The 27,669-nt window shown below is 38.7% G+C and overlaps 1 protein-coding gene across 5 annotated transcripts in view; it reads left to right on the top strand.

Moving 5' to 3' along the window:
- The window catches only part of nonC (serine/threonine-protein kinase Smg1), a 352,394-nt gene that overhangs the window by 71,453 nt on the left and 253,272 nt on the right, over positions 1–27,669 (top strand). For all 5 annotated transcript variants that reach the window (XM_083136748.1, XM_083136746.1, XM_083136747.1 and 2 more), the window contains exons 16-23: positions 4,638–4,799; positions 7,755–7,903; positions 9,565–9,776; positions 11,108–11,358; positions 14,644–14,808; positions 17,855–18,009; positions 22,743–22,929; positions 26,733–26,840. In XM_083136748.1, coding sequence (XP_082992874.1) covers positions 4,638–4,799; positions 7,755–7,903; positions 9,565–9,776; positions 11,108–11,358; positions 14,644–14,808; positions 17,855–18,009; positions 22,743–22,929; positions 26,733–26,840 — 1,389 coding nt within the window. The remainder of the gene's footprint in view (positions 1–4,637; positions 4,800–7,754; positions 7,904–9,564; positions 9,777–11,107; positions 11,359–14,643; positions 14,809–17,854; positions 18,010–22,742; positions 22,930–26,732; positions 26,841–27,669) is intronic.

Raw genomic sequence — 27,669 nt, 5'->3', positions numbered from 1 at the left:
TTGTTTTGCCATTGTGATTTCGTTTGCTCTTGGATACATGAGAAGAGATCGAATATGCTTGGATGTTATTTTAAATCGACTTTGTAGCGTACAACTTCCGGTAATCGCTTTCATTCAAAACGTATTCTTTGTTCCCTGTAACACTTCATAAAGAAGTGAAACTGTTATAGATAATCAAAGCCACATAGGCCAACTAAAGATCGTCAACACTCTTAATGCATTTTCATCCAGGTTTCCGCAAAAGTTCACTTCGATCTTACTTGCATCATAACTCCCGTTTACCACTTTCTACATTTTCATGACTGTGCCGATGTCCTAATATTTGCCAAAAGTGTTCCGTTGGCAGAGTGACTTCTCCCTCTTTTCTTCTCAGCAAACGTTTAGGGGGGGGGGGGCAATGCCGATTGTCTTCTTGCTCGTCTGTGCACACAGGCTGATTACAGGCAAGGGTGGAAGTGGACCGCTCTTTCTTTCCTTTGACTTCTAAAATGGTCAACCAGTTCTGGATGCATTCTTGAAAACTAACAAAAACCTTAGGACAAGTATAAAAAAAAATATTAAAAAAATGCCCCCTACCCAGCTTTCTCCGCCACTGGTCTGCACGGCAATGTAATAATTGCAGAATTCAGGTCCTATTTTTTTCTTTTTTTAATGCTATTGTATTGAAATATTGCCCGTATTATTGTCTGTTGCAAGGTAAAACGCAAAGAAAGGGTTTATTCTTTCTTCTTCACACAGCTGATAAAAGTTCAGCCTTCGACAGTTGCGTTATCTTTGAAATACGGAGGATTTTCCCTGACCACCTGTTGCTCGAACTTCCAGCCGGTCGCCTTGTTTTTACGCTGCAACTGGCGCCAGTGTTTTGTCTAGCGTCTGTGAAGTTGTCGCTTGTGGATAACAGCAATGACTCATCCAGCGCGAAGGCAAGTCATTGTTTTGTATCTCGCAAAGCTGTTTTGATTTGACGATAAAGAAATTCGATCTTCAGAAAGAAAAAGAAGAGTTAAAACAACTTCATGTTCTTCACCTTTATCTTCACCTTTATCTTCAGAACCTCAATGTGTAAGCTGCGAACGATTTTTTAAAAAATGCTCAATGTATAAGCTGACACCGATTATCGTCGATTAACGTGAGAGTAAATAAAGATCTCCCATTTTGATATCTGAAAATGCGCAGGTTTCATAAAGCTTGTTTTGAGTTCATTTTATGCTTTTGGGCTAATCGGGACTAAATATACAGTTTCACTTTAGTGAAATCTAATTCCAAACCAAAATGATTATCGAGTACGACACTGTTCAATGTGTCTTAGAATACGCATTGGGTGCAAATAGATCGCAAGTTGCCCGTTTCCTTTTTCAGGCTGGCTTACAATGCAAGTCGAGGAAGAGGAAGGACTGCTCCCTGGAATGGGGGAGGGGTGAATTAGAAGTTGGTCGAAGGAAGGAAAATGACATTTTTACGACGTATTTTACACAGCCGAACCAAAACGAAATTTACAGCCCCTTTTTTTTGTGCCTAGAAAGGTGAGATCTTATCTTACCAGTTCATCTTGTAACAGACAATGCTCTAGTATACCCGTATTACCAACATTCATTCTGCCCGATTATCTCCTAATAATCGTTTTTGGTGCAAATTCCAATAACAACCCCTTCGAAATAACTACCTTTTTCCTGGGAACTATGAAAAGTCGTTGTATCGAGAGTTGACTGTAACAAATATGAAGGTAAAATAATTACGTCAACACTTACCAAATAGAAATAATTACTGTATATTTACTGCGCTATTGCGGCTTGACTCACGTAAATAAATAAATAACGTTTACACTAAATTTCGTCATTCATTCCCAGTTACTAATACAAGCAGTCTGAAATGTCCTCACTTCCATCCATCTTGTTCGATATTCCCGTTACCTTAAAACTTTTGATCATCATTTCAAGGGAGATGGAGTTCCATGCCTCACGAACGCATTCACAAACAATCGGCAGCGACGCATGTTTCACCCTCCCGCTTGATGAGAGTTCGTGCTGCCTTGATGTCATCCATCTATTGTAAGCATCACGCACTGCGACCTTGAACGGGTGGTTGATAACAATGCTCCCCCCTCTCCTATGAAAAGCCCAACATCTGGAAGTTCAAGGTTGCGTGGTGTATGCATCAGCTACGAAAGCAAGGAAAAGATCGTTTTTATGATCTACTGATTAATTTTAAATGAAATACGTAAATGTTAGTCGGACGCTAAGAAAGCCATTTCTGGAACCTGAATTGTACTGCGCATTATATACGAGATATATTTTTGTTGTTGCTTTTCCCCATCAAAAACGAGGGTGCGTATTATACACGCACGCGCATTATACACGCGTAAATACGGTATATATAAAGTGAAAGAGAAGAGAGGAAACACTCACCGGACACAGAAAAAATTCAAATTTTCGTGATGGTATGTCACATCTTCAGGAGTAGAGAGACGTTGTAGAACTTGGTGACAAGAAGGAAAAGTAAGTATGACCTGCAGTGGTTCCAGGTCCTGGAAAAAAAGTGTTGACAGTGCCACAAAAAAATATATAGATGGTTCTTTCGCCAGGCTTGTCGGAAACGGTGAGTGGTGGGGGGGGGGGGGTTTGGTTGGGGAAAGGTGGTAGTGAGGGTGAGGAGCATTACTGGGTGGCCTTGTTCAGGCCCGGAGGTGTGGTTGCATTCATGGTCAATATGTAGGCCCTCTCCCATCTTCTACGTATTGAGGTGTTGGTGGATTGGGGCAAGGAGTGGACGATGGCTACCTGGAAGCAGTCATTAAAAGGAATATTGTGGTGATTGGTGTGAATTTTTTTTTTTCAAAGCCAAATGTAAGTTGGAAAAGCTGAACAAACCTTTGAAAGGCTGCACTTCTAGTGACACTAAAACAATAGTATTGGCCAGTATCAGTGCAAAAATATCAACCGATTATTACCGATACCCATGGTATCGGTCAATTCCGATACATCGGTATCTGCTCAGCCCTAGTTTTTATACTTGTTAAGCAATAAATATGTAAGATTGTCTTGAAACTGATTACATTTTAGTAATAAACTGGTGTGAAGTTTTTTGTTGATATAATAAAGTACCAATTTTAAATTTAGCATTTAAGATAACCAATGTTCTACTGATCCATTATAAAATTTCATATGTTCCTTGAAGAACCTGAATGGTTTTGATTCATTGGTTTTTTTTTACTTACTTTTCTGCCACTTTTGGCTAATCGTGAAGACGATGATGAGTGGTGATATGATGAAAGTTTGAAGGGACACTCACAAAAGACACTCATTGCCCAGGCTGGGATTCAAACCCAGGACCCCTGACATTGTAGCATGATGTGCTAACTACTTTGCCACATAGGTCAGCTGAATGCTTCATTAGCCTTCTTAATTAATCTTTTCAATCAGGTGACCACAATAAATTTTGCCCTCAAAAACAAGATGCATATCCAGACATTTACTTTACAAAACAAAGTCATATGCATTTGTTACTTTTATATTAATAAAAGTTATAACAAAATGGCAGTAGTTTGCACAAAATACAGGCTACTTATAGATATAATAGATTTTACTGGAACTCTGAACTGCATATGTCAGCCTGTACCAACAGCGTACTACATCCCTAATTTATTAATGTTTTGCTACACTTGAAGATCGGTTAATGAAACAAATATTGGAAACTGAAATAAATGTTAGATCTCAACTTAAAATTTTTTGAACACAATATATGTATTGAAATTTATTATTTAAAATATAAAGGTACAGTGGAACCTCGAATAAATGTTTTTCAGGAATCAAGCTGAAAAAGGAACAACATATAATGCCTATGCCAGGTTTATGTTTATAATGCCTATGCCAGGTGTACATCCAACATATTGTTGCAACTGGACACCCTTAAGCATAGAAACACTAAAGCAATAGTGTCCACATGTTCCAATATTGTTCTTTTTCACTTTGCTGCCTCTTTTGCTTTTCTCATAACATAGTACGAAGATAAGTCAATATATAAGTTTCAAAATGGGATAGAAAGAAAAGTTGAAATAGTTATCTGATGAAATGTGTTTTTTTCTTCAACGTAATCTCCATGAACATTTAGGCACTTGTCCCAGTGTTTCACGAGCCCCTCAAAGCCAGCAGCAAAGAAGGTTTGTGTTTGGTGTCGTAGCCAGCTGGTGACCAACCAGGTGATTTTTCAGTGGGCCGAATAGATGAAAGTCGTATGGTGCCAAATCCAGATTGTATGCTGGTTGTTCCAGTTGTTCCCAACAGAACACCCACAGAAATCAAATTACGGCCCGTTGCTCACCATGCATACACTCGGCTAACACACCTGCCATCTTACCAGTTGGCACTCGAATGACTCACCACCGCACAAGAACGTGACTACTAGCGCTGTATATGATACATGGTGGTGGTGCCACCTACACCAACACTTGCGGAAAGGATCAGTGCAACGACTGATATTCATAAAACAATTTCACATTGCACCAATTCGAAGATATTTCATTTTGAGACTTACATATTGACTTCCCCTGGTAGTAATGTTGTTGCTTCACGATAATTCCGTAGTTGATAATAGTAATTCTTAAAGCACCTGTTTTTATGCAAATTTTTCATTTTTTCCAGCCGGAGATCTTGAAGTCAATTGTGCAGCTGTGTATACTTCACATGAATTCAGTCACGTCAGAAATAAGGTGGATGTATTCAAATCTCTTAACATTAGTGCCATGGGATATCAGCATTCCTTTCATGAATTACAATACTGCATTGAAAGCACCAGAAACAAAGGTAGGTTAATTAGCTTTTTGTGTATTCAATCCTTTTCTTACCTTATTTTTTAATGTTCGACATGATGAACAAGCTAACACACAATGCAAATTGTATGTTTCTCATCACACTCATTTTGGATGCATTAATGTATTGATTAGGGTTGAATCGATATCATATTGATACTGATACTTTTACTGATTACCACCGATACTGATATTTGAAAATTGTGACAATTAAGATTTGTTCAAAATATTAATTAATATTAGTAATCAAGTATTTCACTCCAATTACAGTAAAACCTTGTTAATCCAGGCTAATGGGGGGATAAGTTAACTTGTTTAATGAAAGTCCGGATTAACTGAAATAACCTAAAAGAACAGTAGAAAGTGCATTAAAACTCAGTTTATAGCAACACAACAAGTTTATTATGGTGTATTGAAAGGGCATAGGCTTAAATACACTATACAGTACAGTAAAATGTAAAGCAATACGACAATACAGTTGATGTGCTCGATGGACCTTTTCTTTGGGAAGTTCTCCCATGGATGTTGGATGTATGTATTGTTAGCCGTTCCGGAGCAATATGATGAATGCGATTGTTGACTTCTAGCCACATTTATACCGCGTTTGTTACAACCTGTCCCCTTTCCCGCGCTAGGGAGCGCTCGACAGTTTTGGTGCCAATGAGAAACGAGGAAAAAGTGGTCTGCTGGGCAGCGAGGAGCGAATGGAAGCCAGGAGAGAGGCGCTTACGTAGACGCTGTTGCGACGTTGCATATTTTAATTGGCTGCCTGGCTTTGACTTTCCCCAGCACCGAGAAAAGCCAGGGAGCAACTAGCGCGGGAACCGGGACAGGTTGTAACAAACGCAGTATAGAACCTTGCATTGTGCTTTTTTTTTTTTTTTTTTTTCCTTTTGCCTGTCCAGATTAAGTGAAGTCTGGCTTATCGGGGTCCGGATTAACGAGCTTTTACTATATAAGCATCAATTTATCAGATTTTTGTTTTAAAATATTAAAAGATTACATCAGAATATAAAAACATATATTATATAATCACCATATACTTTTTTTTTAAGGCTCGGCTGAAACCGATGCTCATGTAACATTTGAAGTTTTTATTCATTTTGCACCAGCTTTATTGGGAAAAATGGATTTTGTTTGTACGTACAAAAAAAAAGGTAAAGTGTTCCCCTGTGCATAGCACCACGCCATGAAGGGGTGTGGGGGTAACGCCCCACACTTTCTTGATCCGGTCGTGAGTGGGGGTGATGTGATCAGCACCACGCCCCTGACCACCTTTACCCCCCAGGGTTTCCCCCAGGTACCCATGTTATTCGATGCTGGGTTGGCGCCGGGGCTGCTTCCATCGTTAGAAAAGTTCCCGGATTTGAACCTGCCGGGAATCGAACCCGGGACCTTTAGCATGGTAGTCAGACGCGTTACCGACTGTGCCACCGGGGCCACTACATTGTACGTACAATGTATTTTAATATTGTGATGTAATTCTCGAATATTTTAAAGCAAGTTGGTTCATATAATTGGAGAGGAATTGTTGCACAATAATATTAAGTAGGGATGGGATCGATTAATCGGTACTCTATCGGTATCGGCCGTTATAGGCATATCGATGTATCGATTCATCGGTAAAATTACCGATTATTTTACTGATCCAATATATCAATAAATATCTGATAAATTAGTGCAAAATTCTGCCATTTTGTTGTAATTTTTATGGATAATCTCCATGCTCTAATTTTTAAAAAAGTAAATGTCTAAATATGCAACTTCTCTTGCACTGCAGTAACATTGAAACAATTTATTAAATGAGGTCGTCAATGAACCTTTCAGGTTCTTCAAGGACCACTTCTAATTTTATATCGGATCGGTAGAATATTGGTTATCGGTATCTGTAAATTTAATATCGGTATTGGCCGAAATTTCATATCAGCCCATCCCTAATAGTAAGCAATATTTTGAACAACTATTAATTGTTACAATTTTCAAGTATCGTTATTGGGGGGAATCTATAAGAATATTGGTATTGGTTCAGCCCATAACATAATATTAGTACAAAATCGATGAAAATTTAAATTTTTCCTAACTTCTAGGATAATTAGACTATGTGAAAGTGTAAGTGAAGCATTTTTGTGGATGAATGATCAAAATACCAGAAAAGTATTTGGTAGTATGTGTAAATAAAATGCAAACAATATTTTCTGCTACCGATGCCACTGGTATCGGCCATACTTCAGCATCAGTATCGGCTGAGACCTAGTATTGAGTGATTCACTTCCCATAATATTAAAATAATTGTATTGTATGTAATCTTCAGATATATGGCACCTTAAAACTGAAGACCAATTGTTAATTGGAGAACCATGCTCTTATCAAATAAGTGACAGTTACCTAAGAGCAGGGCTCGAAAAATCCCGGTCGCCATGGCGACTAAAAGTTTCAGCCCGGGAACTGTGATCTTTTGCTGTAATATTGCCATTTTTTAAAGTTGCATTAACGAAATTTTGAAGATTCTAAGTTCAAATTGCAGTACAGCGTAAGTTCACAAATTATTTTCCATAGAATAAGTAACAATTTCTTACTCTTTGTTCCCAAATCCCCCATTTCCCCCCTTCCTCACATGATTTAGCAATGTTTTGAATACGGTGATGCTCAGCTTCTTATAGATTGATTGATGTGCTTAATTTTACTTCGCTTTTTGTGCCACTTTTGGCTAATTTGCGAAGATTGTGATGAATGATGATATGATGAAATTGATGAATGAAAACTCACAAATATTCATGCCCGGGCCAGTATTCGAACGCGGGACCCCTGGCATTGTAGCGTGATGTGCTAACCACTCTGCCACGGGAGCCGGCTCAGCTTCTTATAGTATGCACAATTGCTAGTAGGTGGTTTCCTGGCACCTCATTTTCAGAACTGCCTAAGAGTGTCCTTTTTTCATTTTCTTTTCCAGAAGAAACCCAAAACTGAAGAAGTAGCGTATAACTTAGATTCTGTTTGGTCAACTCAAAGAATCCACATGGTTAGGAACACATATGGCGAGATCCAGCCACAGCAGTTTAGGAAATTCATGGGATACCTTCTGCAAGGAATCCACCACAGGTAAGGAATTCCAATTGCTGACTTTTTTGTAAGCAGTCTGATAGTTATGAGATGGTTGTTAAAGAAAGTACAGGCTAACTGAAGTCCAGTTTAGGTATGTTCTTATTTCTTTCAGTTATTTTCGCCATTGCCATATCATGTGGTCTTTTCATGAGTTAGGCAAGAATAGTCAAAGTTGAAAACATGTAATGTAAGTTGTGTTATAAGAGGTTAAAATTGAAGGACAATACTGAGTGCCCTGTCACTGCTTCCTACACCATATCAGGCTGGCGACATTGTGAAAAATATTATGTTTTCAGTAAGGTAAACATTCACAAACTTAAAAGAAGCAATGTATGTTTTGCATTTCAATATCAGCTACACACTATTTTTTTAAAGGGTTTGTTACGTACCTTTCAGTCTAATGTGGAATCTTTCCCTTTGCTCCTCATGTCGTGACAAAAGACTCCTGCGATCACAAGGCGTGAAAATGAAAACTTACTATTCACCTAAATGTGAGGTATATTTTTGAACACACACTTACCACAATCAAGCTTTAAACCACATATTACAATTATTTCAACATTTTTCTGCCACTATTAACCTGTTGCTATCGTCATTTTTTCTTGTTGATAAATCTCTCCGTTTGTCAAATGTTGCCAGGTCCTGGTACATCAAGAGTAGTTTATCTGGCCATCTGACACTAACAGTCCATGACGTCACAAACATTTGCCAAATTAGAAAGTGAACAAACAACATTTCAACTAAAAAACAAAAAAACCATAGTGTAATGTCCAGGGCATTACAGATTGTTTACACAATTTTGTATAATAATGACATTATCTTATCGCCAATAAAAAATGTGAATGGTGGAGGCCAGGTATTAATGTTTAAAAAATGAAAACCCACTTTTACTCTTAGGATGACAATTTATTGATATGGCGTAAATAAACAGGTCGGTAATTTGTCAGTATTTAGTAAGTTTCTTGTTATTTTGATCAGTTGGAGCAGTAATTTTTTCCACTTGACTAGTTGCACCCCTGATCTTCTATAATGTAATTTGTGGAACTTGATGGATCCTCGATTTTTAATTTTTAGGAGACCAAGGCGAAAATAATTGAAGGGCACGGGAGTAAAACATGGTAAGTGACATTTTGGTCATTATCGAGTTGCAAAGTGAAAAGAGCCTTCCTTAAATTTCTGCATATAATTGCCATGTCATGCGATTTGCATTGGACTCGTTGAACGCCTATGAAACAACATGGTAAGCTAAAAGGTACAGGTAAAATTCCCCGTGCAGATAACACCGTGCCATGAACCAGGAAACGATTTTCTTAATAAACTCAAAATGACCAATATGTCATTTACCAGACCCAACCCCTTCAATTATAATGTGGGAAAATGTGAAATTGGGAAAATTTTAAAACACACTGTGTTGGAACTATGAAGAATGTGAATGTGTAATGTGTAAAAATGTAAACTCAGGCTTTCACTGTAAATCCAAAGCACATATAGTTGTGCAAAGGAATTTCAACATCTGGTGTGATGCATATAAAAGTAATCATATCAGTTTTGTACCATTGGTTCTATAGTTCCCAGACCCCCTGTACAACCCCCCTTCCCCCTGTTCTTCCTTCTGAAATGTTTGTGTACACTATATGCAAATTTCATCTAATTCCCAGTGATTCAAGCTGGCTGGAGGATATGTTCTGCATGTGTTGGCCCTTGCCAAGAACGATCCAGGATGACAACTGCTCCACCTTCTACGATTTGGCAAGAAATAATAACTCCGTCCTCCTCTTCTGGTCTACCTGGGAAGCTGCTCAGCTGTGTGTTATGTACAAGCTAAGAACGCCATTAGGAAAACCTCAGGAGACATTTACTAGCATTGAAGGTGAGTATCGAACAGTATTTTCCAACATTACCAGGGATTAGGTTCAGGACCTGTGTCAGTATCAGAAAGTATTGAATTTAATCAGTGCTACCACTGGTACTTTCCAGAATTCATGTTTTGTTGCAGCATCTGCAAAATGCACAATTTACAGGGTGAAGCACAAAAGATCCCCCATTTTGTTCTTGGATAAAAACTATGTTATAAAGAAGCTTCCAATGAAACATGTATCACAAAAAGGTACACTTTGGGAAATTGTACTACTGCAATGACCACCGTTGTTATTGGTAACCTCAGTCAAGCAAACACATGAGTTCCATAATTTCACTGCAAGGTTGAACCATAAGTCTTCTTAGTTCCATTAAATCTTGCAGCTTTTATCGGAGAATCTTCTCCACACCATCCAAATGAAAGTGTGCCTCATCTGAAAACCAAATGTTCAGTGTTGCATTGTTATCCTCAGCACAATGAACGAATGCCATTCTCTGCTGTTTGCTTTCATTTGTGAGTTTTTGCACCATGGTAATCTTGTACGGATATATATGGAGATCATTTTTAAACATCCGTTGAACGGAACACCTTGATACTCCTAGTTATATTGCTGCTTTTCTATCCGATTTGCCGGAACTCATCTGCATAGCGACTCAAACATTTTCAATATTCTCAGACGAAAAACACAGGTTTGAGATGATCACGCTTCGATTCCAATACTGTTCCTTCCATTTGAAACTTTTCATGCGGTTTGTGGATCGTTTTTCTAGAGGGAACCCACGGAGCATGGAAATGTGCACAAAAACGCCTCATGAGTCGCAACAATGCTTTTTGTTTCGGCAAAAAATAGCAGAGTTGCTGATCGCTGTTGCATCTTAAGTCATCCTTTCTTCACCATCTTGTTTAGTCTAGTGGCAACATCATGAATTACACTTCACATTTCATCACGTGAATTTTTCAATAGCTACAGCAACTGCTGTTGACACACACCGTGATTCCTCATCTCAGATGTGAAAAAAAAATAGAAAAACAAATGGTGGATAATTTTGTGCACCACCCTGTACATTAATTTTGCACAAATATGTGCACCATTCCTCTTGTTTCAACATGGGAATATCAGCGTAGCGCTAGCAAATAAAATGCATTTCTTAAACAATTTCAAAGAGGGTTCAATGATATTGTGGTCACATTCAAAACTCCCTTCCACTAATTATCGTCACCAATTCTTAATTTATCTAGTACAGTGCGGTTTGCCTATACCAACATGAAAATATTAAAATTAATGAGGCAGTAAGTTTACGTTGAAAAGCCTAAGTTAACATTTTCTTTCTTTGTCACTACAGGAGCCATTAAGAACCTTGCACGGGTGCTGAATCAACACATGCACAGTGCAAGTGTGGACGAAGTAGTTAGGAGCAGATCTGTTGGGTCAATGCACGATCTTGCCAGTTCAGGTGCCAAATCTCTAGTCTCCAGCAACGCAATGTGGGATCAGCAGCGTGTGAGACTGCTGCTGGAGTTCCTCGAACAGCTGGAAAAGGCCACGTACAATGCAGCCGATGGGTGTGCAGCTGCCATGATGTCACCTCCAAAGGTCATTAAATTTATTTTGTTTTTTGAAAAACATTTCACTAGTGTTTCTTTGTAAACCATTCACGTCAATTCATGTGTAGAAGAGATAAACTAGTAAGAAACTTTTGTTGATACTGATAAAGTGCAGATACTGAAAAAGTGTAGATAATGACATTTACCAATAGCCTATATTCTTCATATATAATATAAAAATTGAAAATGTTACTTGAGGACAAATGGTTCATGAACCTCCATAATTAACCCTTAGAGGACCGTGACAGCTGGTATTTACGCCAAGGACCACTTGTCACCTACAGGTGACAAGATGCTTTTGTGTGTAGTATCTGACTTTTTGGACACCCTGTGACTCTGATTATGTTTGGATATACATGTTTTGAGTTCTGCATGAGTCTAGAGGTACGTGATGAACAATGAGCAAGGTTTAATATCATTTTGGTTATGTGGGGGAGGGGGGTCAGCCCCCGAATATCACGTTCTTGTTCTTTTTTTTTTGCTATTTTCTCATTTCTGCGATATCCATAGGCTCTTCTAGCAAGGAAATGAACCCATAAAAATATTTTTTTTTTTTGCTTTCCTTTTCACATGTCAGTGGTAATGAGCTGTCATCCAAGTCGCACGCGAGGGAGGGGGGGTTCAAGGTCGCTGAGAGGAATCACGTCGCAGGCACAAATTATTTTGCAATACCTTTGTTCATTCCCAAGCAGGGCTCAGCTTGTCGAATCAGTGTTTTCGTCTCCCCTCAGCCAAGCTATGCTATGCTATTTTTGGCTTCAGCTATGTCTTTGTTCAGGCCAGGGAGGATAAATGGGGGGGGGGGGGAGGGTGGTGGCGGCTGTTTTTCAGGAAGGCGTTTGGAAGGGTGAGTTCATTGTTACAGCTGCGTTTAGTCGGTTGTGTGATTTTTTGTACGATAATGCCAAACATATCAGGCAATGTGCAGGTACAATTTTACACATTTACGTCATGGCGCTGCCGAATGGGGGGCTCGCGATTTTCAAATTTGGTAAAAAAAAATCATTTTTTCTTCTTCTAACTGATAACTAAAAATTCTGTTTTTATGCCATACTCTTATAGCCCAATGTTTACTGAACAAAACGATCTATAACTCAAGCATTCTTAGTTCCAGAGGTATAAAAATTTACGTAAAAGCATGCAGAAATTTAAAATACCTGCTGAAAATGCCTCAGTCCTTAAGGCATTTACCGGCAAAACATGCTCGGTCATCTAAGGGTTAATGTATGTTAGCATGTGACAACTCCAACCAACTCCAAGGTCGAGTGCTTAGCAATGTATGCTATGATGTCACAGGTCCCGGGTTCGAATCCCAGCCTGAGCATCGGTGTTCTTCACGAGTGTCCCTTCATCAGTTTCATCACATCATTCCTCATCTTCGCTATTAGCCAAAAGTGGCAGGAAATCGAAGCAAAAATAGGATGAATGTATTTCATTGAAATAGGTAAAAAAGTGACTACAATGGATTTTCCCTTTGAAAATGACTATATATTTATATTAGGGCTGAGCCAATATATCAGTATCAGTATCAAAAAGTATTGGTAGAAATTTAATAAGTGGTATCGACTGATAATTTTTCCTATCTTGTGGAGTACGCAAAAATGCCATGCAACACTTTTGCAGCCATCATTTTCATTATTTTTGCAAACACCATTATAAGGAAAATGGATTTTACAATTTGAACAATTAAAAGCAAACACTGGTAGATTGCTGTGGTATAGTTCAAATGTGAAACTTTTGTTTTAAAGTTAATAATTATTCTGAAGCACTTGGAATTATTACAGTTTTTCACGTATTGGTAGATATTTTAAGAAGATTAATGTTATCAGTTGAAAGTAGTATTGGCTCAGCCATAGTTTAGATTCATGAAAATAATTAGAAAGTGACAGAATTTTGCACCAAATTATAGGCTATTTGTAGTTATATCAGATTGGCAAAATTATTGATAATTTCATCAATAAAATGGTACACACATACACAGTGCGCAATTTGAAATCGGGACTAGTGCTGTAAAAAATAAACAAGTGTTCACAGAAAGTTACTTACCAGCTGGGATCATTTAAAGTAGACCCTCCTGCATCCACACATCGCTGCACCCTGCTTACCAGTGCTTGGAAGGATTGCTGGAATATGTTTTGTGTAATGCTGTTTAAAATCATTGTCGTAGCCTTCTTGATGGTTGGTACACATCAAATAGGAACCTTTCAGTGCAGCTTTCAGTTTAGGAAAAAAAAAAATCACAGCCAGATCCAGTGAATAGGCCAGGTGTGACAACATACACATTGCCTTTTGGGTCAAAAATTCCTTCACAATCAGAGCCTTGTTACTTGTGGAATTGTCATGAAGCAGATGCCAGCTGCATCAACCCGATACTCGAGCCTCACGTGTGTTATTCTTTGCACAAACGTTTCAGTACCTCAAGATAAAACACAGCTGTAACAGTCTGTCTGTAATTTTGATCTTCAGTAATGATTGTCCTCACTTTCTCAACCAATTTCAGTGTTCTCACCGTACTTGCTCCATCTAGTTGCTCGTCATCTTCAGTTAGCTCCCGTCCTTCACTGAAACGCTGGTGCCATTCAAATACACGCGTACGGGATAAAGAATTGTCCCCATACACTTACTGCAACATGTGAAATGTTTCTGTAGCAGTTTTACCCAAGTGTGCACAAAACATGGTGTTTGTTTTTGTTCCACGTTGAAATCACGATGCACTTTCACAACACGTGCCCACACTCAACAATGTCGCTCAAGATCAACGAGCTCTGCATTGATTATTCGGGAGACACCCCTCACTTGTTTGCTCCACAGAATGCTTGCAGAGTGGTGCCACCTACCGAGAAAAAAAAATCAGTCTCGATTTCAAATTGCTGCACTGTGTATATGCCTATATTGGCCTACACCAATCGATTATGAATGAATATGATCTCTTGCTAATAGATAGGACCATTTGGCTACTAAGTCAAAATTCTGAATGCCTCATCTTCAAATTATTATTGTGTTAATTGCAGATTTAATTCCTCTAATAAATTTACAAGTGAATGTGGTGTTGAGATGCTAACACATTAATTTTAATAGATTACAAAAGTAATTTTCTTATGAATTCATTTCAGTGGAAAATTGTGAATTTATACTATGAGTTCAAGGTACCGCAGATTATAGCCTGTGGATCATATCTTGCATGCCATGATTAACTTAAAGTGTTAAAATAAAAGATTCAAATTAATAAAGAAACACAGTAGAAGTATGTATTGATTTTTTTTTCTCATTTCAGCCCATACGCAGTTTCTTCCATACCAACAAAAGTACATGTGCTGAATGGTTCACTCGTATTCGTACAGCTGTAGTTGTTGTTGCGATTCACGCTGGCCAGGCCACCACTGCTGTAAGACACGGCTATCATCTACTTCAGGACCTTGCTGATGCTGGAAACACACAGGTGAAAACACTATTTATTAATGATTTCATTAAGTTGTGAGTACTCCAATAAGTACAATAATAAGGCCTCGTGCAGATTTGAAACATTTTTTTAATAACTGTAACTCTTTCATTGTTAGGACTGGTAAGGTAAAGAGTACCGGTAAAGTACTGATCCGATATAAAATTATAAATGGTCCTTGAAGAACCTGAAAGGTTCATTGACCTTAATAAATGTGTGTTTCAAGGTGACTGCAGTGAAAAAAGTGCATAGAGATTATTCATAAAAATTACAACAAAATGGCAGAATTTTGCACTAAATTATCAGATTTCATGGTGATTGCGGTAAACGCGGTTTAAAATTACTTACGTGAAATTTAGAAGATTTCGTACTTCCGCGTTGCACAATTTAATGGTTCAATCCTATTAATTACGAAGATCCACTGTCTTCATTCACAAAGGGTACGGCGTTTGAAGCGGAGATGGTACCGCGTCACTACATTGTTTGTTCCCGGGCGGCGGTGGTTGCGATTTTTCCCGTTCGGCAGCACTGGCGCGCGCATCTTGGTTTGTGTCGTCTGCTTCCTGTTGTCCGGTGGCGTTGTCAGTTGGGGGTTGGGGGGCTGGGCAGTGTTGCTTGGTAATGCGCCGTTCCTGTTTCCCGCGTGGCTGGAGGGGGGTCGAGTATGTGCATAGCATCTTTTCTTTTTCAGGTCGGGGATCTTTCTGAGGACAGGGTGCCAAGTTGGGTGTGCTTGCCCATTGTCCAGGTTGAGTGCTGGTTTCTGCTGGATGATGGCATGGGTTTCTTTGATGGTGTTTTCTATTACAGAGCCGGTTGGGTGAAGTATGGATATGGAGGAGATGCCAAGGCCCTCAAACCCTTCAACATCCGAGTAGCACACAAACCAATATCCCAAATCGGAAGGGCACTTCCCAACTTCAAGAGATACTACCTACCCAAACTTGCATCCCCCGGTGTCTATAAGACCACATGCCAATGCCACAACACCTACATTGGCAGAACCATCCGCACCGTCCAAGAACGGATTAACGAACATGTAAAAGATGCCAAAAACGACACACCTAAATCAGGCCTCTCCCAACACCTCCACTCCACTAACCACACCATCTCCTCCATATCCATACTTCACCCAACCGGCTCTGTAATAGAAAACACCATCAAAGAAACCCATGCCATCATCCAGCAGAAACCAGCACTCAACCTGGACAATGGGCAAGCACACCCAACTTGGCACCCTGTCCTCAGAAAGATCCCCGACCTGAAAAAGAAAAGATGCTATGCACATACTCGACCCCCCTCCAGCCACGCGGGAAACAGGAACGGCGCATTACCAAGCAACACTGCCCAGCCCCCCAACCCCCAACTGACAACGCCACCGGACAACAGGAAGCAGACGACACAAACCAAGATGCGCGCGCCAGTGCTGCCGAACGGGAAAAATCGCAACCACCGCCGCCCGGGAACAAACAATGTAGTGACGCGGTACCATCTCCGCTTCAAACGCCGTACCCTTTGTGAATGAAGACAGTGGATCTTCGTAATTAATAGGATTGAACCATTAAATTGTGCAACGCGGAAGTACGAAATCTTCTAAATTTCACGTAAGTAAATTATCAGATATTTATTGATATATCAGATCGGTAAAATAATCTGTAATTTTACCGATACACTGATATGCCTATATCGGCTGATACCGATAAAGTACTGATTAATTGGTCCCTATCCCTAGTAAAGAGTAAAACTCTATTCTGTGCATTGCATGATGGTATATAGTAGGGCTGAGACAATACCAATGTGTCAGTATTGGCTGATACAAGTGGTATCAATATCTGAAAGTATCGGTTGTCACCTGTAATGAACGATACTCTTCACAAGTCTGGAGGAGTGCCATGATACACACTTTCGTAGAGTTCAAATATCCTGGAAAATATGCAAAATGCATAGTTTTTTTATTTTTGCCACAGAATTGCGGAGAGAGATTAATTTGGTGATTGACAATTTTCTCTCTTTTTTTGTAGTCATTGGTCATAACTGTAAGTGGAGTATCATTGCAAATAGGAGCATTCAGCTGTGAAAATAATAAAGCTTTATTTATGAAGAATGTATATTTTTCACAAGTGCAGCTGTTATATTAGAACGATCGATGCACGATTTTATGTTCCTGTGCTCTTGTTTTTTGATGTCATCTTTGGGCTTATCTGCACTTGTGGGGTATCATTTGAATGAAGCACAAGACCTATTAAATAAATTATTATTTAATTAATATATCATGTAATTGTGCCACAAGGAGCATTTAAAAATGGCCTAAGTACAATTTTAATACAATTTTGTATATGGAGGTCGGGGGTTGATCAGAATTAATCCAAATTGCAGTAAGGATGTCTTTGAAATAATGACCCTTTTCCCAGGAACTGCTTAAGGTCATAGAATCAAGAGTTTACTGTAATCATATTTTCATTTCAGTGACTGTGTGTGTGTAAATTACATTGTAATACATTAAAGTTGATTTTAGAATGTTGAATACAAATAACACAAAAATACAAGACAATGTTCTGCATAAATGGAGCAATATAAGTTTCAATTGTTTTTCTATTTTGCAGGGGAAGTGTATCTGCATATGGTAGTAATTTTTAACTCATTAGCTATCCCACTATCACTATCCATTTATAACATCTGAACTCTTCTCTTTTAAAGTTTTGCTACCTCATGTAACTTCACTCTATCATTTCTTTTTGTGCATGACGATGTTTTGTATTCTTTGAGAATTGTTATATTTTATTTGTCTTTTCTTTATTGTCAGTCTTTGAAATTTGTGACATTTTTAGAAAAATATTAGCCTCCATGCTACAGTGTTATTACATAGAACTGAATTTTACAGTTTTCTGCATCCTGTTTTTAGCCTTCTATGTTTTGATTCCGAAATGATTATATTTGTACCATATTTTGTGATTTTTCGTTTCTTGTAGTTGAAGTTTATTTAGACACGTGTGTCTTGTATTTTGCAAGCTAGTTCACTAAACTGTCTGTAATTATGTTTTTACAGGGTCCTGAATTTGAACGGGCCGTAATGTACGTAGTATGGGCACTGTGCAAGCTTCGAGAACCAGAGGCAGTGTATGGGATCTATGCCTGGTGCAAGGAAGTAGCAGGTCGAAAGTTCACCTGGATCAGAACTGTGGCTGAACAGGCATCTGGAAGGTTTGTTCTGTTAATCTCTCTCTAGATGTTTAGGAAGTTACATGCGAAGTAGTAGGGATGAGACAGCTTCAACAGTTTCAACCTGTATAGGCATCATCAGTATATTGGTGAAGTTTAGAAAAGAGCTGATACCGATTCTGATATATCAGAAATTATCATTTGGAATTTAAATACCATTTGATACTTGTCCAGAGATCTCGGAAGTAACAGTATGCCATGTTCCAATCTGGAGACATTTGGGTCATATTACTATAGGATTTCAATTGTCTGACCAACCTCAATATAATTATATGTAAGCGAATTACTATTTTTTCCCGCTAAACATACTTGTGTAGGCTCTATTAATTTCAGTGGCCTCTGCAAGAACCTATACAAATAAGTTTTGCAGAAAAATTGGTAACTCGCTTAAGTCTAATTATTATCAACCGCATCTTTTATTCACCAAACATGGACCTCAGTATGTTGTGTTCAGTATGCATGGGTGGATGATCGTCTTCAGACTGTCACAAAACCCACTGTGTCTCCTGAATGGAACAAGTTTTTATGAACACCTCCACTGCTGTGATTCTTGTGTGAACTACCAAACGTTCCTTGACATACTGCGAGATTTCTGTTCATACCTGCCTGCATGCATATGGGGTTACTGACACTGGTAGATATAATATGTATAGGAGCATAAAAATCAAAATGTCAAAAAACACATTGTAGTGTTAATTTTTTATGTTTTGTAAAGGTGTCAGGTGCATTTTGTTACCATATTTTGTCACGAAATTATGCAAAATGAACTGCAGAATGCGAAATAAACTCTTCAACATGAAATTTAGGGTTTATTTACCGACGCGACACCTTCTGAGGTCTGAATTATCCTGTGAGTTATGCAATTCACGGAAAATTGATTAATTCTGCTGTTAATATTGGAGAAGCAAAAATGGACTACTTTACACAGAAATTAACTTCATACTCTGACAATTACATAAATGTGCTATTAGAAGTGAAATGTTAATTTTGTGTAATCAGTGTAGATTTTAAATCAAATTTAGGATTATATTCACAATTTTGAAACCAAAATGTCTATTTATATACCACTTTTCATCCGATTTTTTGCCGCTATAACACAGAAATTTTATTTTACAAGGGAGAATCAAATGAAAACCTCAATTAATTTTTTTCCACTATTTTAATGCAGGGATAATGTTTGATTATACATTATTTTTCTATATAGTCCCCTTCCAGTTCAATGCACTTGTGCCATCGTATAGGTAGTGCTTCGATACCGCGTGAGAAAAATTCTTTCGGTTGACTGTGTAGCCACTCGTACACCGCCAATTGGACGTCTTCATTCGACCTGAACCTCTGCCCTCCAAGGTGCTCCTTTAATGGACCAAAGATGTGGAAATCAGATGGTGCCAAATGTGGTGAGTATGGCAGATGTGGTAGGCACTTGAAGCGTAGGTCATCGATGGTTTTCATGGTTGCACGAGCAGAATGAGGATGGACGTTATCATGTTGAAGCAAGACACCTGCACTCAGCAATCCCCTTCGCATTGTGCGTATCGCTGGCCTCAAATGGTTCTTGAGAAGGTCTGTGTAGGTGGCACTAGTCACTGTCGTACATGGAGCATGTAGTGTTCCAGAATAGGACCTTTCTTATCCCAGAATGAAGTCAACATGACTTTCCTTGCAGAGGGCTGGCTGTGAAACTACTTTGGTTTCGGCGAAGACGAATGTCACCATTCTTTGCTTGCACGTTTCGTCTCCGGTTGAAAATGGTGCACCCAACTTTCATCCCCGGTGACAATGTGAGCTAGAAAATCCTCATCCTCCTGTTTCCTAATGCCTCAGCAGCTCTTGACATGTGTCAACCCGACGGACTTTCAGTTCCTGCATCAGCTGTCGAGGAACCCATCTGGCGGACACTTTTCTGTAGCAGAGTTTGTCATGCACTATGTGTTGCACTGAACCAAAGCTCATATGCAGCAAGGAAGCCATTTCAGCCAGGGTGACACGCCGGTTTTCCTTAATAAGCCAATCTGCTGCGGCTATGGACTCCTCTGTCACAACTCACTGAGCCTGACCCAGATGAGGAGCATCAGTCAATAAAGTCGTACCTTCTGCGAATTTCTTGCACCAATCGTAGACTTGGCGCTGTAACAGACAGGCATCTCCATACTTCGTCTGCATTCTCCGATGAATATCAACCGGTTTCACACCTTCACTCCATAAAAATCAAATAACTTCATGCTGTTCCTGCTTGGTGCAACTGCGTAGTGGTGCCACCATCTTGAATCAGCTGTTACTCACATCCAACCCCACCTACTGGCACTGCTTCGTACTACCAACTGGGAAAGATGTCAAGGACTGGGTCTGCAAATTTCTAAACGCCTAGAAAGAAAAAAATATTTTTAATGGCACTTTTGCAGTTTTCGTTTGATTCTCCCTCTTATTTACCGCTTTTGAACCCGAAAACAACTTTGTTTTTGTACCGAAATTTTGTTTTTTTTTATTTACCAAAATTATGTGCCTCTAAATATGTACCATCTTGTAGACGACAGTATGTAAAGTGTGGTGTGGGCCTACCACATACACTGATTTGCAGCACACATTTTCTTAACCAGCTTTTCTCTTCAGAACATTTCACGCTACGCTTTTGTGAAACAAGGATTTACAATTTTACATCAGTGTTTGTTTCAAAGCAACAGATCTCATTGCGGTCGCTCTGACAGACAATTTCACAGAGGTAAAACAGCGATAGTGAAAAAATCAGGTGAAACCGGTGCCAACTTTGTACTTCAGTTGGTAGAGCAATGATTCGAGTCCTGTTCAAGTATGCATTTTTTGCTGAAATTTCTACCTATGTAGTAGCATGTTAAAACTACACAAATTGCTTTTAAAACTGTATACAAAAATAACATCGTGTGCTGAAAAAATGCAATTTCTTTATTATTGATCAGCATAAACAGCATGTTCTATAACAAAGCACAGAAGGTAATGTTTCACTTATTGATATATTTGCATTTAGTATTTGTATATTTTTTAGGGATGGGATCGATTAATCGGTACTCTATCAGTATCTGCCGATATAGGCATATCGGTGTATCGGTTTATCGGTAAAATTACCGATTATTTTACCGATCCGATATATCAATAAATATCTGATAGTTTAGTGCAAAATTCTGCCATTTTGTTTTAATTTTTATGGATAATCTCCATGCCCTACTTTTTTAAAAAGTAAATGTCTAAATATTCAATTTTTCTTGCACTGCAGTCACTTTGAAACACACATTTTTTAAGAAGGTCAATGAACCTTTCATGTACTTCAAGGACCATTTCTAATTTTATATTGGATCGGTAGAATATCGGTTATCGGTATCGGTAAATTTTATATCGGTACTTTATCGGTATCGGCCAAAATTTCATATCGTCCCATCCCTAATATTTTTATTTTGCATTGCTCTTCTTTATGCTGTTCACGATGGTGAGGATGAATTATCATCGTAGTAGATAGGAGACAAAACTCTGTTGCATTCCCGTCACAGATGACAGACAGTACATTGCCAAAGTTTGCCATGTCTCTCACGATATGGTCAGTGGTCTTTGTATTTTTTTAAATATTTTCCCCTTTCTGGCATGCTCTGCAGTGAATGTGATGACTCAATTGCTTGGCCAACAGCGTTCAAGTAATGTAGCACACGGGCAGGAAAGCCACAGGTGAAATTTGATGAAGGAACATTTATGTCCACAGCAAGGCCTTTAACCTGGGGCCATTACTGATGAAATAATGAGTTTAGCACTTGGATGCGCTAGCCCGCAGAAGCAGGTTAAAGAAAGATGTAGGGATGTGACGAAGCTGAAAATTTACCGCTGCCGATGTACTCACCGATAATTTTTAGAACCGATACTGATGCTGATATTTAACCGATTCCGATACATAAGATTATTCAGCAGAAATGGTATGTTATTTGCAGCATGACAAAAATAAATTTGCTATGTACATTTCTATTCATATGTGTATACATATATATTCTCAAGAGATGCGAATGTACATTTGCATCCACACGAAGTGAACCTTTAAGATGAACATAGATTCTCAAGAGATTTAACATTAGTACACACGGAGTTCTTTGAAATGCAAAATGAATTCCTTTTCTTGACATTGTAAATATAATGCTGGCAGATTCAACTTTAGAAACACGGGTTTGGAAGCACTTTTGAAGTAACCTACTTCTTCTCTTATCACAAATCTGTCCAGTAACACTGAACACTCGTTCACTGAATACTGATGCAGCAGACATGCCCAAGTATTTTCTCACCACTTGCTTCAGGTTTGGATACTAATTTTTGAATTTCCAATACAACAGCGGATCCTGGTCACATGGACTAGTTGGTTCAGTGTACTGTTTTATTTCTGATTTTGAGGTAGGTTGATGCTCTGAATAAGAGTTTGCAATAATTTCATTACAAAAACTCTACAAATGATGAAGAATCATAACTTAGTTTTCAATAAATATTACAAAACGAAAATATAAAACTTATTAGAAGGTAAGACTAGTATTATCTGTACCGGTTTAAGTATCGGACTTTTGTCAATGCGGATACCAATACCAATATGTCAATTTCTGCCGATTTTCATACATCTGTAATCAGGTTTGGCACATCCCTATAAAGAAGCATAGTATCTCTTGCAACATACGTGAAACATTGTTTCTTCTTTAGCTTATTTTTCTGTATTACAGGTATGAGTCAGCAGCAGAAGATTACAAGAAAATTCTCACTCAGGAATGCTCATCGCCTAGAGTTTCACCTGTCCATACAGATATGGATAGCACAACTTCTAGCCCTATCAGACTAGTGAAAAGTGAGACAGACGTGAAGTTGAAATCTGAAGTTGACAACTACGTTTTAGGATTCATGGAGGATCAGGTAAGAAAAATTGTGTCATGTATTTTTAGTTGCATGCACTTCAGCACTTCTTACTTTAATGGTTGATCTTTAGAGCCTGATGCATTGTTATTATTTTCATTAACAAGTGGACCCTGGAAAAGTCTCTTGTTTCCTCCTGTATATTATGGGATCTTGTAATAAAATTGGCTATAACTACTCAAGCACTGCCTTTTGCTTATATATTTCACTTTTACATGTAATAATGAAAACAAAAGAACACTAACAATGTGCAACAATTAGGGAGTCCAGGGGAAAATGGCCAATTTTAAAAATTTCCCGAAAATTAAGACTTTCTAATTACATTTTTTTCCCCCAAATTGGGGATGGGTGGTACATGTGTTCTTTTGTCATGCCTCTATCCAAATTTGGTCCATCCAGCATCCATAGTGCTGACGCAGGAAACAAAATTCTGAAAATTGATTCCAAAGCTGGTAGCACAGCCTATTTTCAATGGAACTTTGCATGGTTGTAGAAATATACCACTGCTACAAACTACATTTTTCATTCACTTTGGTCTATTGATTTGTGCACATGAGCGTGCTGAATATATACAGGGTGATCCATTCGAGATGTCAGGAAAGTAAACCTTTATACACAAGAGGTTAATGTACGCATCTGTGAGCAGTTTGTTGTAATATAAGCACAAAGGATGTAAGTTTCGAGGGAGTGGAGGTTTACAGACTTCAGCTGCGTGGCTGCGGTAGTATGCATGTAATACTCGAAAATTTCGCATACCGTACGATATAGTGTGTGCGCTGTTGTGACGTAACTATCACCTTTGTTACCATGCACATTAGCACTGCCATGTGGCTGAAGTCTGTAAACCTCCACTCACTCGAAACTTACATCCTTTCTGCTTATATTACAACAAGCTGCTGAGAGATACATGCATTAACCTCTTGTATATAAAGGTTTACTTTTCTGACATCTCAAATGGATCACCCTGTATATTTCTTTTCTCCGATTTTTTTCTTACTCCTTTAACATTCGTTAATGCCAATTTCCAAAGGGGGACTCCTGGTAGGTATAATGTATAAATTTCACCTCCACTTAAAGCCCTGTCATTTCGGGAAGAAAAAAAAATATTTCATACCTCTATGACAATTAGTTCTCAAGCTACAATTTTTTGTACATCATGGCAAGTTTGAAAAGCGCACACTTGTAGGCGTACCACATGCGAAAAGCTCCATCATCTAAAGGTTAAATTTGGTTTTAAATACAGGAAAACCTCGTTAATACGAAGTTCAAGGGACCAAAAAATGTCAACTTCGTATTAAACGACTTCGAGTTATCCAAACTTTTCAAGATGGCACCTGTTTTCAGGTGTAAATAAAGTAGAGTATAAATTACCCCCACAAAGGATGTTTTATACTTGGTGGTAGCTCAGAAAATAAGCTTTATATGTACTATATAATAATATTGTACGTTTTAAAGAAAGTGTAAAAAATGTTACACAAAATGAGAACACGGAGCTTAACTCCGACACAAAGATTCCAAGGAGACTGTTAACACCATTTATCCTGCCTAGTTATACAACCGGTTATGCACGGGATGCATGTTGTGGCAAAAAGTCTCTTAAAAAACGGTATTTTCTTTTAATTGTGCAAAGTCGTTGCTCTTCCACGAAATTCTTACAATTTTAGTTCATAAGAAACTCGTTTGCATGGAGACCTACAGAAAGGAAAACAATCTCCTTTAATGCAAGAAGTGAAACTCAGAAGAATCTTGACGGTAGTCACACGGGCGCAAGCAAGAGACGGGAGATAAAACATTGTCCGTTACAGGATTAACTGGTAAGAGATTCTCTTGGGAGAGAACACAACCTTTCCCTGGCACAAAACAAAAAAATCGGGGCTGTAAATTTCGTTCTCGTTTGGCTGTCTAAAACAATCGTAAAAAAAAATCACGTATTCTTTGCTTCAGTTAACTTCATATTCGCCCCCCCCCTCCCCCTTTGCAGGGATCAGTTCAAACTCTTCCTCAACTTCCATTGTAATCCACTCTGAAAAAGTAAACACACAACTTGCGATCTGTTTGCACGTGTATCCTAGGACACATTAAACAGTGCCCCACTCGATAATCACACTGGTTTGGATCCCACTTTAAACTGTATATTTAGTCCTGCTTAGCTCATCAGCATAAAATGAAGTAAAAACAAGCTTTACGAAAGTTGCGTATTTTCAGATTAATCGACAATTTATTGTAGGTTTCATGAGTATTCTGGAGGTCAAACACTCGCTCCGCCAAAACTTTTCCTCTCGTATTCCTACATTGAGCATTGCGTTTTTTTTTTAGTTTTTTTTTTTTTAACAGCAGCATGCTAATGGTTCTGAAGAAAAGCGGGGATTATATGGCTTTGCGAGATTCAAAACAATGAAGCTTATTCCTTGGCACTGGATGAGTCATTGCAGTTATCGGCATGCGAGAGCTTTCCAGATGCTAGACTAAACACTGGCGCCAGCTGCAGCACAAACACAATGAGACCCGCTGGAAGTTAGAGCAGCAGGTGGCAGAAGGGAAATCATCGGCATTTTAAAGATAACGCAGTTGTCCAAGATCGAACTTTTATCAGCAGTGTGATAAAATTAATATCCTTGCATTACCTTTACCATGCAACACAATAATACGGGCAATATTTCCTATCCAGACAGCTGCATTCAAACAAGAAAGAGGGACCTGAATTCTGCAATTATCGCATTACCATGCACACCAGTGGCGGATAATGAGCTGTTGTAGGAGAAGGAAGGGGGTCACTTTTATTTTACTTATCATGCGGTTCGTTTTGAAGAAGGTATTCAGAACTGTTTACTTTTTTTAGACGCCAAAGGAAAGGAGTGAGTCCGTGTGCGCACACAAGCAAGAAAATCATGGCTGAAACAATTAGCAACCCCCCCCCCCCCCCCGGTTTGCTGATAGAAAAAAGGGAGACGTCACTCCGACAACAAAACACTGTTTTGGCAAATTTTATGACCGGCACAGTTGGGAAACGTATGAAGCGGGAAACTGGACTTGCAACATACGTAAAATCGACGTCAACTTTTGCGGGAAACCTAGATGACAACGCATTAAGCGGGTTGACGATCTTTAGTTGGCTTATGTTGCTTTGATTATCTGTAACAGTTTCCCTTTTTTTTATGAAGTTCTACAGGGCACAAAGAACACGCTTTTAATGAAAGTGGTTACCAGAAGTTGCTCGCTCACGGGAAATTGCTGTATCTCGAGCTCAGAGCTAGACAGATGGGTGAGACTTCCAGGCGCCACGCGTCTTGTATTTTGGAACATTCGTGCGATCTTATCTCGCATTTCTCATCTAGCACTGGTGAATATTTCCAAGGTGGCGCATTCAGCGGGGAAAGAGCTTGACCTGCTATGCAAATTGACAAAGAATGTCAATGTCCAGCGGGCATTTCGGGCTGCTTCCCTCGAGTTGCCAGCATCTCTTAAGACAAGGTCAAGTTAAAATAAGGTCAAAGCTCTCTCCACATTCGATCTTCTCTTGTCGACTTACGCAGGTGTCTACTTCGAATTAAGCGAAACCAGTTTTGTGGAAGGGTCTTGTAAACAACTTCGTATTAAAAATTATCCGTACTGAAATACATTATAAATCCTATCTTATCGGCTGGGGAATGGGAAGAACTTCGGATTAAAGGGTACTTCGTATTAACCAATATCGTATTAACGAGGTTTTCCTGTACTAAAGCAATCCTGCTTCTACATAGCATCAGTTTCTGTTTTCATGATGCAAATTGTTCGTTGCTTCATTGTTTTCCGTTTTGATGCAGGTGATTGAATGCTACAAGGCACTAAACAATTGGCAGGATTTGCAGCAGTGGAAGGAGAAAGAGTCTGATCTGTGGAACAACCAAAATGGCGGAACCTCTCAGAAATACGTAAGTTATATTTTAATTGCTTAAAAAAGCAATCATGCCTCTATGCTTAACATGATTATTTTGGTTGGTTTGTACTGTATGATTTCCAATTGTTAAATTTGTTTTTGAAAAATAGATTGCATGAGTTTTGAGTTTTGGTCTGATGTCCACTTCACAGGAAGGCTAATCAGGACTGGACCTACAGTCCTAATGTGCGATCTGAACCACTTGTGCCTACCGGGTATCAATCTTGGGACCCTTTGTTTACAAGGCAATGGATTGAATGAGTTGCATCTGAAAGATGCTTGATAAGTTTTCTTGAAATGTGTTTGCATTGATTGGCTCTTTACAAACACATTCCTCTCTACTCATATTATGATCATGGTAACTGTGGTCAACCAGGATTCGAGTCTGAACCATACATTTATCATTGAAATGACAAATTTGCTTGAAAGATTTCAGTAAACAGCAAAACAGCTGTTAAACATTGTATGTTAAATCATAGAAAAATAATAAAACTTCCTTATTATGTTTTTTAGTTGAACTTACATACATAGGCGCCGACTCCATGGGTCTTGGGGGGGCTCCAGCCCCCCCAATATTAAAGATGTGGGGGCAGAGCCCCCCCAATAATTTTGCTTAAGAGGATCTAATGTATTATTTTGCTTCTCTTGTAAAGTTTACTCTGAATTGTGCCACATGAACTTAACTTTAAATACACATTTAAAATTTTCTAGACCATCAACTTTGGGGGGCTGAGACCGCGAAACCATCAGCTTTGGGGAGGCTATGACCAGAGACAGCAAAACACATGACTTATTACTATATATTAAGTATATACAGAATATTG

Source organism: Lepisma saccharinum, chromosome 15 (assembly GCF_977018435.1).
Source record: "Lepisma saccharinum chromosome 15, izLepSacc3.1, whole genome shotgun sequence".
NCBI lineage: Eukaryota > Metazoa > Arthropoda > Insecta > Zygentoma > Lepismatidae > Lepisma > Lepisma saccharinum.
This window is presented reverse-complemented; position numbering and strand designations above follow the sequence as displayed.